Raw genomic sequence first — 14,614 nt, forward strand, 5'->3', positions numbered from 1 at the left:
AATAATTTTTTCTACCTGTATCTTGTTGGCTGCATTTCTTCTACCTTTTTGAAATGAGGACCTTGAGATGTAGGATTTATAGCAACTTTTCTTTAATCCCTTTTTCTGGTGGTGTTCTTCTTTAGGATAACATTTTGTCATCTGCCTTTCCAAAGTAAATGGCTGTACGTGGGCACCGAAAGAGGAAACATTCACATTGTCAATGTGGAATCATTTACTCTCTCAGGCTATGTCATCATGTGGAATAAAGCCATTGAACTGTGAGTGTAATCAAGTATTGTCTTTTGAGGGGAGAGAACAGAAGTATCCTAAATGTCATTAATATCAGATGCAGAAATTATGTTCTTATCTAATATTAGTCTCACTGTACCAAATATATGGGCAAAGTATTTGGGCATGTAAGGAACTTTCTTTCTCATAAAAGTGAAGTGATAATGTTAACATAAACACTAAGCCTATAATGTTGTTATTGCAGTGCCAGGAATAGGCATAAAAATCTGTGGTTATTAAAGAATTAGGAAAAAATATATATATGGTAATTATGTTGTGTCTTACATTAGGATTTGCAGGTAAATTTTTACAGTTGGAGGGGAAGTTAAGTTCACATGTAGATTTGTTTTTATACTTGTAAAAACCATTCCTAATTTGACTTGATGCTGTGTTGCCCAGAACTCTGTACAACAGCATATCTTCAAAAATAATTGGCTTTAGTAATCCTTATGATATCTTTTAGAGTGTAAAAGACATGCATTGTGACATTACTAATTTAAAATATAAATTTAAATAACCCTATTACAGGAAACAGTATAATTTTTACAGCAATTTTTAGGTTATAAATAATATTAAATTCAAGAAATAATTGCTTTTCTTATTTTTTTTATTTTTTTATTTTTCTTTAGTTAAGAATTAATGGTTTAGAAAGCATATTATATTCTCCTGCCCTCAAATCTTCAAGGTGGAAGGATGAAGAAAACAAAAATGTATCTTTCTAGATAATGTACAATTAAAGGAAGCAAAGCTTTATAGAAATAATAGGGCAGGCTTGGTCCTGCCTGTAGTAGCTGTTGTTTTTGGAGTTAGATTGCATTTAGGTAGTTTCCTGTGAGTATGCAGAAATACAGCAACATGAAAATCTACTGTACAATGGTTTTTGAAGAAAAGAGGCATGTGATATACATATTGAATGAAAGATACTGATGGGTTTTTTTGAGTAGTTTGATGTTTTCCATGCTCGGCTTCAGTAGGCTTTTTGGGATTAATCAGTGTGTTAGGTAATGTTGTTTCACTATGAGAGTACATAGATATATACTTTTTTATATTGTTTGTAATTATTTTATGAAATGCTATTTTGGACTTAGCTGTTTCTTATCTTTTAATTGTATTTATTTATGGTTTAGGTCATCCAAATCTCACCCAGGTCCTATTGTCCACATTAGTGACAATCCAATGGATGAAGGAAAGGTAGGATATGATTGAAGACTATTCAACAATCTATTTTTTAAGTAAGAGTTTCGATTTCAAATGTAACTACTGCTTCTTTAAAAAGAAGGGATTACGTAGCTGAGAGCCATGCTGCAAACATGAAGGAAAGTTTAAATCAAGATTTTAGGCTTTGAAAATAGCATGAAGCAAGATACAGTTATGATTTGGGAAATATTACTAGACTAGTTGAATGCATCCTTTAATCAGAAATCAAAGCCAGTTTCATTCTATTTCTTTCTTTACGTTAAGAGGAGGAAGTTGTGCTAGAAAGCAATGGATTCTTGGAAATCCTCGGGAGTCTGTATAAAGATGTGCTTCAATTTGTGTATAATTGAAACTTGATGATCATTATCAAATGAAATTTGGTAATGGAAACGTATAATCTGTTTTTTGTCTTATCCATTTCTTACCTGTTTTCCATTTGCCTTATTTCTGTAATTTTGTTGCATATTATAGAATCACTTATACATGATCAAGTGCAGACAGAAATATATACGTTAGGCTCTAATTCACTCCGTACTCTAGTCATGATTGCAAGACTGAGGTTCTGTTTCAGATGTCAGGCATCTTCTCTGAGTATTAGGGAGGGGATTGTATGACTCTTCTACCCTTTGAAGGATCTTTGGCTTTTTTTAGCTTTTGTCGCTCATATAATTATTTAGTAAATCAAACAGCAAATTGTGGTGGAGTCCTTTAGTCCATGTTAAAAGGGTTTTCCTTAACTTGGGACTTAACAATGGGAGTAATGTAAAATTTGACAAAGGAATTCGAAAACTAGTAAGTACACGTCTTTCAAAAGTACATGGGTCTCTGAGAAGAGTATGGTTATAATTTAGCCAGATATACCACAGAGACCTTGATGCCACTTGAAACAGATTGATTAATGACTGCCCTCTGCAGTATTCAGGCATAAGTGATTGAATGTATTGAGAAATTAAATTCTGAATGTTTATTTCTGTCAGTGTAATGGCTCAGATATATCATAGAGTGGTGAACTCACAAGTGTGAAGAGCCTTGAAGGAAAAAGTGAAAATACTTTTCTTTATCCTGTTCAATGTGTATAGTAGAAATGCTGTTTTTATGCTTATGTTCCTTTGGTTTGACAGGTTTGTGGTGGATAACAATAAAGACATTAGGCAATGATAGTATTGTCTTAGCAGGGTTTGAATATTTTAATAACATACAATAACGTAGCTTAAAACCTAGACACATACAGATTTGGTCCATAAAGAATTTCATGAGTACAACTTTTCCATTCAGCTGAAGCTCTGTAAGCATGTGTAGCTACTGGATTTCTCTGCAGTTAGATCTGAATCACATTCCAGAGTCATGAACCATAGAACATAAAAGTAATTAAACTGTGCTAACTTTAGAAAAGACTAGTAATCTATTTAGTTCAGTCTACTGTACCCAAGTTTTAATATTCAAATGTTGTCAAATAACATTAAAGGCTTATTGTCTTATCAATCAAAATGTTACTCAGTCTTTTAGAATGACCCTACTGTTCACTTTTTAGTGGAGAAAATGTCCCTAAAAATAAATATCTATGCAATTGCACGAACATCCCGTGTACTCCCTTAACTTTTTCTGGCTAATAGAAAAACCATGGTAAAGAGAAGGCTGAAGTTTAAAGTTAAACCATATTTTATAGTTTGTCTATTTTATGGTAAGCAATATTATTCAAATTAATAGTACATATGATTCTGTAGTGAGGAAAAAATATCACTTTCACTGGATCAAATGTGTTTAGTATTTTAGGGCATTTTTGTGCTACGTTGCAATGAAATAGAGGGAATATATCATTATAAGGTGTGTGGAGATACTGTTACTTTCTCTTGGAAAGGACTGCCAACTTTGAAAATCTTTGTACTGAAAATTATCCATGTAAAATGGCTACGTACAGCAATAAACCATATTGATGTAGATCTCTGACAACAATGGCATGTATTGTGAAGACTGTTTTCTTGTAATATGAAGGATACTCCACTGGGCACCTCTGCATGCATGAGTTGAGTTGTTGTGATACTGAATAAATCTTGGCAGATATTATTCAATTTCTGTATTTGTATGCTCAGGGGAAAAAAGATTGAATAGAAGGCCTGCTACTTAATGCTTGGAACTGCTTAAACAACATTGTTGGAAGAAAGGCTGTTAGAGTAGATGCAGCTAATATGTAATAGGAAGTTGCACTACATTCTTCTACTATATAATAAGTGCCAATGCTTTTGCTACTATCTTATGTTGGCCTTGGTTTGTTTTCATTAAGAGAAGTGTCACTTAAATTAGGAAAACAAAACACTTAATTACTCAGTGTGTTAGAGCAATTATTTTGAGCAATTTGGATCTTTGCTTCCTGCAGATAAGGTTTAGTTTTGTTTCTTGAAAAAGATGATTCCCTTTAATTTCTAACTTTCCTCTCAAAAACTAATATTCTTTGTGTTTCTTTAGCCAATTATCTCTATTTGATTAAAAGCTGAAGAAAGTTTATAGTAAGATTTTTTTCTTAGAGAAAATGAACCATTACCCAGAACTTCAGGAAGGACAGTGTGCTCTTCCAAATATAAACATAAGAAATTGCAGTGGGGAGAACATATGCTAATGAAGAAAAAGTGCCCCCTTGAACCCCAGTTTTCATTCTGAAAGGAGTACACTTAGGAAAGATCTTAATGTTGCTCTTTCTGGAACTCAAAGTGATTTCAAAGGACTATTCAGAAGACAAATATATCTATTAAATGTTGAATGAATTTCAGTTGTATTAGTATCGCATTAGCAGAAAGTCTAGGAGGGTGAAAACCATCCCAAGTTAAACTTCAAATGTTGAGGTCTTCACAGATTGTCACTAATTTCTGTTGTCATGTATTTCTGTCACTTGTATTCACCAAGTGTTATGCTTTATAAGAAAAGATCTACAGGCTATGAAAATGGTACTTTGCTTGTCCCTGTAAAGACTTGATATTTTTGCTTGTTATTGCAGCTTCTGATTGGCTTTGAGTCTGGAACAGTGGTATTATGGGATCTGAAGTCAAAGAAGGCCGATTACAGATACACACATGATGAGGTAATTTTTTTTTATCTGCTTTGCATATTTTGAGGACATCGTTTACAGTTCTAGGGATAACAGCTTTATTCAGTTCTTCTGTTGCCAGTGAATTAATAAGTGGGTCTCTCTGAAATGGTGAATATTTGAAGCTTTATCTAAAAGGGACACAGGGTTTGTATGAAGAAGTGTTTGCTAACTGAAGTTTGTTGCAATGAATAGTGGTATCGATTACCTTTCTCTGCCAATTTCTAAGGGGGTGAGTCTTTCAGCTCTTTTGTTTTTTGCTTTTTTTTTTTTTTTGTTAAAGAAGTGTGACTTTCACCTATGCTAAGTGTCTGAATCTTCAGCTGAAATAAAATGGCTCAGCGATTATTGTAATTTGGAGCTTCTCATATTCTGAAAAATGGAGTGAAAAGAGACCACTGAATTTCTTTTACTGTTTGGGTGGTGAGGCACTGACAAAAGCTGCTCAGAAAAGCTGTGATTGCTCCATCCTTGGAGGCCATCAAGGCCAGGATGGATGGGGGCCTGGGCAGCCTGAGCTAGTGAGTGTCAACCCTGCCCACAGCAGGAGGTTGGAATTGGATTGTTTTTAATGTCCCTTCCTACCACAAACCGGTCTGTGATTCTGACTTGAGAATGGCTAAGTAAAGACATTTGGTTATTCAATTTGTTTGTTTTCTCTGCCAAAGAGGTAATAAAGTACCCAAGTTCAGATCCTTTGCTTAATGAGTTCTCATTAGTGAGAATTAACATAAAGTATGATTGCCTTAATTAAAATAAAAATAATAACAAGTTGATAATAATTCACCGTCCCTTGTAGTTTTTCTGAAAAGTTGAAGTTTGGCCTTTCTGTAAGTTCAGATTGCCCTTTAAGAAAAGTACTTTCTTTGAACAAGGAATTAATGTGTGCAGTTGGTTCTCATCCATTCAATGTTATGTGACAAATGCTTTCTTCAGTGGGCAAATTATTTAAATCTAATCTTGTAAGAGGGAAGATAAAATGATGACTCTTTTTGGAAGTTGGATTTGATACAGTTTTCACAGTTTCTAGTTTAATATCTGTGCATCATTGCTTCTTGATAAGAGTTATTTTGAATATGGAACTGGCAACCAGGAAAGCAAGAGCAGTTTTGTTCAGGCTTGGCATATTGAAATCTCCTATTGCATGGCCTCTTCATACACAAGAAATGCTGTCTTGCAAGAAGTCTCCCTTCTTAATGAGTGAGCTGCAAAGTAGACTGCTGAAGTATGTCACAGTGGGAACATGATCGGTCAATAAGGCTTGCACATTAGCATGGGGAAAATATTTTCTGTCTTTAACCTATTGAAAATAGATATGCTTCTGATAATACTAGCTAATTGGGTAGTTCTAATTAAATTCAGTCACCCGTTGCTGAGGAGGTGAAGCATAAGTCTACACCTGCTTAAAAATCCCAGTGCTCTATCTAGGATTTGATCTTTGTTGTTGCTGGGTGTTACAGAATCGACGCAAGCAGAGGTTGGTGCTGCAGCACAGCTACAGGCTGCGCAGTGTTTTACAGGAGTGTGTGAGCTTCATAGCATTGCTATGTTTTGAGTGCTACTGGCTGTTAATTGGTGCCTAGGCTCCATCTGATGGCACAGACAGAATGGTCAAGCACAAATGTGTTGTAAAGACTAGTTAAAAACTCTGCTATTGAATTGCTTTCCTCTACTCTTCACTTTTTTAACTGAAATTATTCTTCAAATACAAGTTGGAGTCAGTGCAGTCTGCCACTATAATTTATACAACTTGACTCAAAATTTCACAAGTGTCCAGGCGTCCAAATGCTATCCTTTGACTACCTTCCTCTAATCACAAATGATGTGATCAACCTTCCGGCATGATCAGAGGTTTGTAGGAAATCATCTGTGCAACTTCCTTGGGGAAAAAAACCTGAATCTTATTACAGCTTTTTAAACTTTTTGCTTGGCTCTATACAGAATTTTCTGGCAATAAAATAAGCTCCCTTGAAGCAAATTCTAGTATTGTCATATGGCAGATTGATCTGTTGCCCAAAAGCTAGGTCAGTGAAATGCTATCCATGTTTTCTGGTCTGAGCATGCATGCCTACGCATTGCTCTGCACTGATAACTGCAGCAAAAATACAGCAAAAATTCATCCCAAGGACAGGAATGTTTAAAGGGTGGATGACAATACCACCATTGCATAAAACTATTTTAACCATATTTCTGCTTAACCTTGGTTGGAGTAGGCAGCTTTAAGCAATGATTAATATTAGTGCTAGTAGTCGAAGTATTCTCCCCTGCACAATATTCCAGTTTACAGTGGGGAATTCAGTTAGAATTTGTGATCTTTTTTATCACAGTTGGAATCCTAAACTATCAGATGGATATACTTTTAATTGTAGGAGCAATCAGATATAAAGACAACTCTTCAGAATTCATAAGAGTGCATGAATGTAACGTTATTCTCAGAAACCAGTGGATGTGATGTGATAGAACTGCAGCTTTATAGGAACTTGTCTCATGAAAGTTTTCTGCTAATCTTTCCAGCAAACGTGTTTTTATTCTCTTAGACAGACTTATTGGAAAACAAAAAAAAAGACTGAATTATTTTTGCATCATTTTGAAGCCTTTTATGTCCAAACATTGGGGATACTTTAAAGTACTTTCTTATCTTATGAAATATAGTTCATCCTGCAAGCATTTTCCTTTATATATTTACAGTCATGAAATAAGTAAAACAAACTTTTCAAATGTAAGTTGGTTTGCAATAACAAAAATAAATAAATAATGAATTGGAACCTTTAAAACAACTTGTTTTAGTTATTAATAAGTCAGTTCTTCAAGTTTTTTGTTTGTTCTGATATAAATTAATCTTTGATGGCATTAACGAGTGTATTACTGATTACTGTTTTTAGGTTCAATCTTCTTGTGCGTGACTGACTGTAAGAGATTAGTTCTGCAGCAATAAAAACATGTTGAAGTAGCCCATTGGATTTAAAAAAATAAAATTAAAAATGGATGAGGGGAGCACAACCTTGAAATGTGACTTGTTGGAATCCAAAGCATGTTTATGCAGTCATTATGTCTTTTTTAATTATTAATTATTAAATTTTAATTATTTTAAATGGACATAAAACATCTATTATGTGTTAAATAATATTGAACTGAATCATTAGATTTAACCAGATGTTCTTAAAAATTAATCAATGAAGTCTTAAAACCAGGGTACCATTTTTCATTTTCAGAATTCTTTCCATCTTACCAGCTTCCTTGAAGAAATTGTGATCAGTTATTTCTTCATTGTGCTCAGTTTATTAGGTCTCCTTATGTTCATGAACACTAAAGCCACTTCCATAATAATAGACTGTTTAGATTTCTTTCTCTTGACCCTTTCTCAGGAAGGTTTTTGTCAATTATCCTTCCTTTTCTACAGATTTCCTCGCTATTGGTTCTTAGATCTATTAATGCACAAATGGTTTACACTGTGATGGTTGACTCCAAATTTCTTATTTATTATATTGTGCAACTTTTTAGTAAAGAGTGATTTTTCAAGTGCTGTCTTACTTTAGATACTTCATCATTTCAAACTTGTTAATCCCTAACTTTGTTACTCTGCTGGTGAAGTAGAATGTATTTTTTTCAAGATTACATTATATTTCTTTATAATTCCTGTTTTTATTTGCTCATTAAATTCTTGCCTCACAGACAGAGTAAATAAGACTTTGTCTCTAAGTGAATCAGTGTAAGATGTATAAGTTTCAAAGCTACATATGTGTAGAAATGATATTCATATACAGCATCTTCCTTCCACAGTGATTGCACCCATGCAGGGCATAAGATTATATTTGAGTAAGAAATGCTAGACTTAATCTGCAGCTATCTAGATCTATTACCATTTTCAGTTGAATCAGTTTTTATTGAAGACTCCATGCTCATATAATGGAGTCATTTTTGTCTTTCATTGAGTCTTTGGATTCTCCCAGTCACGCTGCTGAAAGCTATCTTGTTCTTCTGTATAACATCATTAAATGTGATGATCTAATCTATGTATAATCACTTCAGGGGAAACTATCTTACATCTGTCTTCTGTGATTTGCTCTTCACTAAGTAATTTACTGCCCACACTTCTGTTGGTTGGTAGGATTCCTTGCAGTGGAAATCCATATGTACATAGGAAATTGAGTGAATCTAACGCCTGTTACAGACAAAATCTCTGCTGAGGGTATGCACCCAAAAGGTGGTATTCTCCAGCTCATTAGCATTCACCTATTCAGCTCCTGCTTTCTGTTTACTTTAAGTGTTGTCTCCACCGTAAGTATTAAGCAAATCTACTTTCTCAGCAGGGTCAAAATTCCATGTTTCTAGCAGGTAATACTTCTTTCTGTGCCATTTGAGTAATAGAGAAATACTAGAGATTTTCATTGTTCATTGATATTTTCATACTACAAGTGAAATTCCCTTTAGTATCTCTATATGATTTCATAGCATCTTCATCTACTAGCACAGATGTTGGAAGCAGAAATGGCAGCAGTCATTTAATCTTGCTAGTTAATCTCTTTATCTGAACTCAGTGTTATTGTTAACTTTTCTCTCACCTAAAGGAATATACTAGATTCACTTAATCAGGTTATCCTGCAGTAAGATTTTATGTGGCATGTTCCCTTCTTAATTTTATGTACATAAAGACATTTCTGTATTTGTGCTAAGATTTACTAGGAGCTTCATCAAAATTGGTATATCACAATGCTTGCTGAAGCTAATAGTTTGTAATATTTTGTTTTATAAGTTATTTTTATAAATGAAAATCTTTCAGTTAATAATCTCATCAAGATGATCTTTTACATGGGCTTACATGGGCAAGATATTTCGCCCAATACTTAGACATGTCAGTACAGTGAAAGCAGCAAATCTGATGGATAAAATGAATCTAGAAGAGTTACTTCAGCACTGAAATCTTACTGTGGATGAATTAGGATATACTAGGAGCAATATGATTTGATTAGTATTTTCTATAATTTTCTTCTGTGTAATGTCATCAGGAAGGATTAAGAGAAAAATAATACTAAGAAACTAGTCTACTACTCTTCTGTTTTTTATCTTTTTTCTTGCATAGGCTATCCATTCTGTGGCTTGGCATCATGAAGGAAAACAGTTTATTTGTAGTCACTCAGATGGTACCTTGACCATATGGAATGTAAAATCTCCCACCAAACCATTCCAGACAATCACTCCACATGGTAAGATTGAAAATGTTTGCACACTCTGCTTGACAGCTCTTAAGACACGGTGAAATCTTAACTTTCATGGAAACATTTTATAAAGCCATGTATTAAAAGTCTACTTTTGCAGTGATAGTAAATTTTTGTCACATGAAGTTCTGATAGATTTCATATGGGAAAAAAAAACACAACACACAAAACGTAGTTTTATTGAAATAAGAGTTCGAATTAATGCAAGGATATCTAAATCTCTGATCTTTGTTTTTATACAATGATATTGATCTTAAAGTTAGCTCTCCAAAATATGAAATGGTTTATTTTTGGCTTGACATTGCAATCCCAGATGTCGTTCAAAGTATGGAATTGTTAAAATAAGCAAACATCTGTTTCATGTATAAATATATAGATAAACACAGAAATTCTTTGGAGGATTTATAAAATAATAAGATTGGCATCTGGTAATTTATTCACTCAGATAATTCTGCATTAATTTTAGTCTAGGAAGTTAATATTACACGTTCTGTGAAGTTTGCTTCTGCTCTTTAAAGAAGTTGTATACAAATGCAAGGACTGCCTGTTGTACATGTTTAAGTCATGTTTTATCAACTTATTTATCTCAGACTCAAAAGCGTGAATGTAATGATGAGGATCATCTTCGAGGTTAGTTGTTGTGAGGTTCATCCTGGTTTATTTGTCTGAGACTCCAGCAAGTCCCTGCGTACTACAGTGCTTGTGGGTCAAAGTAGATGAAAGAAGCTTTAGCTTTTAGTTTCCTTGTGGTCTTGTATTATTTTGGCATTGGGCTGCAAATCAAATTTTCTCCAGAATTTTACAGCTGCATCAACTTTTATCAATGTGCAGATAGAACATGTATATTTATACCATACTTAAGATTTTCCATTGAGATAGTAGGAATTAAACCTATAGCTTTAGTTGCAAATAATGTGAAGTACATAAAGAAACTCTTTATTTCCAAACTCAAGTCTTAGCTCTTAAGGGTAATGCTCATAATAAACTTTGAGTTACTTCTAACTTGAGCAGTTTTAATTGCAAAACAATAATTATGACATTTTTTTATATCACTCAGTGCTACTTTAAATTGCTATAAAATTACTAGGAGGATTATATTTTTGAAAACTAGTATTTCACAACACTCAAAAGCAATATTAATATTTTATATGAATTTTCTAGGTTGATTTCCTGACAGTTTTTATGGATTTCAAGGCATAGTTTGTAACCGTCAGGTGTTGAATATATGTTTGTATGAGTGTTCTGCACTGTAAGTTGCAGAGTGAATTTTGTAATCTGTCATCATAATTTGGAGCGGTAAGATTGATATAAGAAAAAAATTCTCTTTAGGAAAGCAGCTGAAGGATGGAAAAAAGCCCGAACCCTGCAAACCTATTCTTAAGGTGGAATATAAAACAACTAGAGCTGGGTAAGACTTGTTTTGTATTTGAAGCTAACATACATAAAATAAATTCTCTCTAAGAATGTCCTTTGTTTACCAGCTGTTGGGATATGTGTCCTGGTGACACTGAGCTATGGTTAAAAATAGCTGAAATTGTTCTGATAAATCAGATAGTGCCGAATAAACTGTAAAAACAAATGCGAACAGATTACATAAATCTTAGGTGAAGATACCACTAATTCACTGTTTACATGTTTCTTCTGTGTTATTAGAAGTAACTCCTAGATATTTTTGCTTGGTCTTCTGAGAACATGTATTTGTTAAAGAAAAAAAGCCTGACAAAGCACAGAACACACTGAAATGCTGAGACCTGAAAAGCTGAACTTTGGAAAAACAGTGGCTTGTTGCAGATGCTCTGAATTCTGAATACATGTTCTTCCCCGTGTTCACCTAAAATGCTACTGATGGAAGTGTTCTGAGAGAGTACAGTAATTTATGCAGTGAATTGTGCCTAATTATGCACATTGAAAAAGTAACAAAGCAGTAATTGCAACATGAGGCTCAAATGGAATTTACAGCGTCTTGAGTAGCATGTTTTTGTTACCAAGACTGCAATTAGGTTTGAAGGATTTCATGAACTGCATAGGATTTCTTTTCTTTATGGTTCTAAAGTGCTTTAAAACGATTGAGTAAAAGGTGCAATATAAAGATAAAATGTATACAGAAAACTGCCTAGCTAGTTACAAATGTTGACTACATTTTTTTTCTTTAATTTTGAAGGTTTATATATTATTTTGTTTGCTTTCCAGGCATTCAAATCTATAGAACATCTTTTACTAATGTAATACTGATTTCAAATATATTTCACTATACCTATACAGATTGCACTGAACCACTGAAACTATTTTGTTTGCTAAAAGTGAGGTAAATAGAAATTTAAGGCTTCTGCTTAGACGTCTGAATATCCATGAGCTGTTGAAAAGTTGTATTTTGCTAGCAGTTATCTACATCTGTCTGCATATTTTTCTCAACTGAATGGTCAAAGGTTGATTTTAAGTGATGATATGAGTAACCTAAAGCAGTCTCAACTGCCGAAATTGTAATTGTAACCAGTCACAAATCTGGTTACTTTCCAAACAGTTTTAAACAGGTACTTACTCTAGAACAGTTTCTGAGGTAATGTGCCTGTCTAGCAAGACCACGTTTTCCTAGTGTGGATTTTTTTTCTGCTACTCCTCTGATCTTCCAGGGTGCATTAAAACATTCAGTTTGGATGAATTTCAATTTCATTTCTCTTTCATATTCTTTTCTGTCTTCAGTGTGCTTGTAAATCTATAATGCCATGTTTGTTGTGGTGTTATTCTAGAACTTCAGTCAAAATACGTAAAGAATAACAGCATTTTCCCTGTGATGAGGAAGCAGTACACTAGAAATACCTTTTCAATTACTGTTACGTGTAGAGTTCGCACTTTGATTTTTCAGTTCCAGCTGTAATCTTATTATGAGAATTTTAAAGCTTGGTTTACTACCTTCCAATACTTACTTTTTTTATAGTTTTTCTCCTTACCAATGGATATAGGTTAGGTGAAAACATGGCACAGTGGTAACTTTGCTAAAGCTTTGTCATCTGCTGCTCATGGCTTTAATTCTGTACTGCAGAAAATAACCATATAGTTCTTGTCCAGGACACACATCTTAGCTTGTCTAGGTACTGAAAGAAAATAATTCTATAGCAGTCTGCTCTAACTGTTCTTCAGAAAAAAAAAAAAATACAGGTTTAGTAAGAGTTTAATGAATAACTTTAATGAGTAGTGAAACTATTGCAATTTTTTATTGTGAAACATAGCAGATAGTCCATATTCACTTCATCTGTGCTCTACATGAAACATCATTCTGCCATCCATTCTTACCTGCTCCTCCCTTATCCAAAGTGATCTAGGATCTGGTTTTGTTTCACTGTCCCTACATGTAAAAAACAATTCATGTCACGTTCCTTGTAATTGTTTTCTTTATCACTTTCAATTCTAATAAACAATTTTTTTTTTTTTTGAGAAAAAGTGTCCAGAACCACACAGAAGGAAGGAGCAACTGATTTACAGCCTGTACTAGAAGTTGTAGTTATTATTCTTTCTATTGCATCTGTTGTTGATACCTTCTCTAACATTTCCCCCCACTATACTCTCAATAACATGAAACTGAAGCAGACAAAGACAGAAGGGCATGCTGAGGGGCCTCTTCTCCCACTTCACTGGAGATGCTGCCTGTAATCTCCAAAACCTAGGTTATGCTTACCCTGCAACAATAGTATGTTTATAGCTTTACTGAATCTGTTGAAAGGTTACTATTAAGATTCCTTCTGTACCTGGGATAGGAGTTAAAAAGTCAAGTTCTTGGTGTATGCTTTGAATGAACTGGCAAATATTCAGCAATTGCTGAATACAATATCATCATTTTACAACCAATTATTATATTATTATCAAAATATTCTGATTTTTGTAGTGGTGGTTCCTAAGGTAGGTTACTATCTAGTTTGCTGAGATGGTTTTGTGTTCTTTTGTCTAAAGCGTATCCAGCAAACCACTTAATTTTGCTTATGCTAACTTTCCATCCCCAGATTCAGTTCCGTGATATATTGGCTCTGTTTGATATTAGAATTATGGTAAAAATCCTCCATCTTACTCTTCACTACTGAAATTCTGTTAATAGGAATTACAATTTGCAAGTATTCCCATTTAAAAACAAAAAAAATGGTGGGCATTCTGTTGATAGCTAATGCAGCTGTCATGACTGACAGCAACTTTAAGGAAGATAAATGTATATAATTGGGATTCATAGGTTACAAGAATAATGAAAGGGTATCCAGATACATTAAAGTGTTGGAATTTAGTTTGAATAGTATGATTCCATGTTATGAACTTGTTGGCTGAAGAACACACACTTCCCAGAACAAATTCTTAATTTATTGTCTCTGCTACTTTTAAGACTTCCAAGATATGTGAATTCTTGAAGACTTTACCACCTTTAGTACTGGAACATAACTTCTTGACAAACTATACATACAATAGTAGATCTGAAGAAAGATCATTCACCTGTGGTTGGAAAAGTAAACCAGCTGCTACCAGTAGCGTGACTTCTGTATATTCTGTTCTGTCACATCCAAATTACTGACACTGATTGCTGAAAGTGAGTGAAGTTTAACAGTTTACTCTAAAACTGAGCAGAAACATTCCTTCAGGATTGTGAGCCACTGATCTTGGTTGTCTTGATGGTTGGTTTTGAATTTTATTTATTATGAAATGTTCCCCCCCCTCCCCCCCCCCCATGTAGTAATGTCTTGGAGGATTTCCCCCAATAAATTTTACGTATTTAACTGATGTGCAAATTAATGTGAAGGGATTGCTTTCATTCCTCCTGAAGGGGAAATTTTTGAAAGAGGAATCTGTATTAGTAGCCTCTAGCTATAGAGTCATT

The 14,614-nt window shown here is 33.9% G+C and overlaps 1 protein-coding gene across 3 annotated transcripts in view; it reads left to right on the top strand.

Annotated features, from left to right (window-relative positions):
- STXBP5 (syntaxin binding protein 5) overlaps positions 1-14,614 on the top strand; it is a 97,597-nt gene that overhangs the window by 40,342 nt on the left and 42,641 nt on the right. For all 3 annotated transcript variants that reach the window (XM_065731741.1, XM_065731750.1, XM_065731758.1), the window contains exons 5-9: positions 126-260; positions 1,398-1,461; positions 4,457-4,540; positions 9,627-9,750; positions 11,092-11,170. In XM_065731741.1, the coding sequence (XP_065587813.1) occupies positions 126-260; positions 1,398-1,461; positions 4,457-4,540; positions 9,627-9,750; positions 11,092-11,170 (486 nt within the window). The remainder of the gene's footprint in view (positions 1-125; positions 261-1,397; positions 1,462-4,456; positions 4,541-9,626; positions 9,751-11,091; positions 11,171-14,614) is intronic.

Source organism: Cyrtonyx montezumae, unplaced genomic scaffold (assembly GCF_038088225.1).
Source record: "Cyrtonyx montezumae isolate F1298 unplaced genomic scaffold, pur_monq_1.0 scaffold_0, whole genome shotgun sequence".
Classification (NCBI taxonomy): domain Eukaryota; kingdom Metazoa; phylum Chordata; class Aves; order Galliformes; family Odontophoridae; genus Cyrtonyx; species Cyrtonyx montezumae.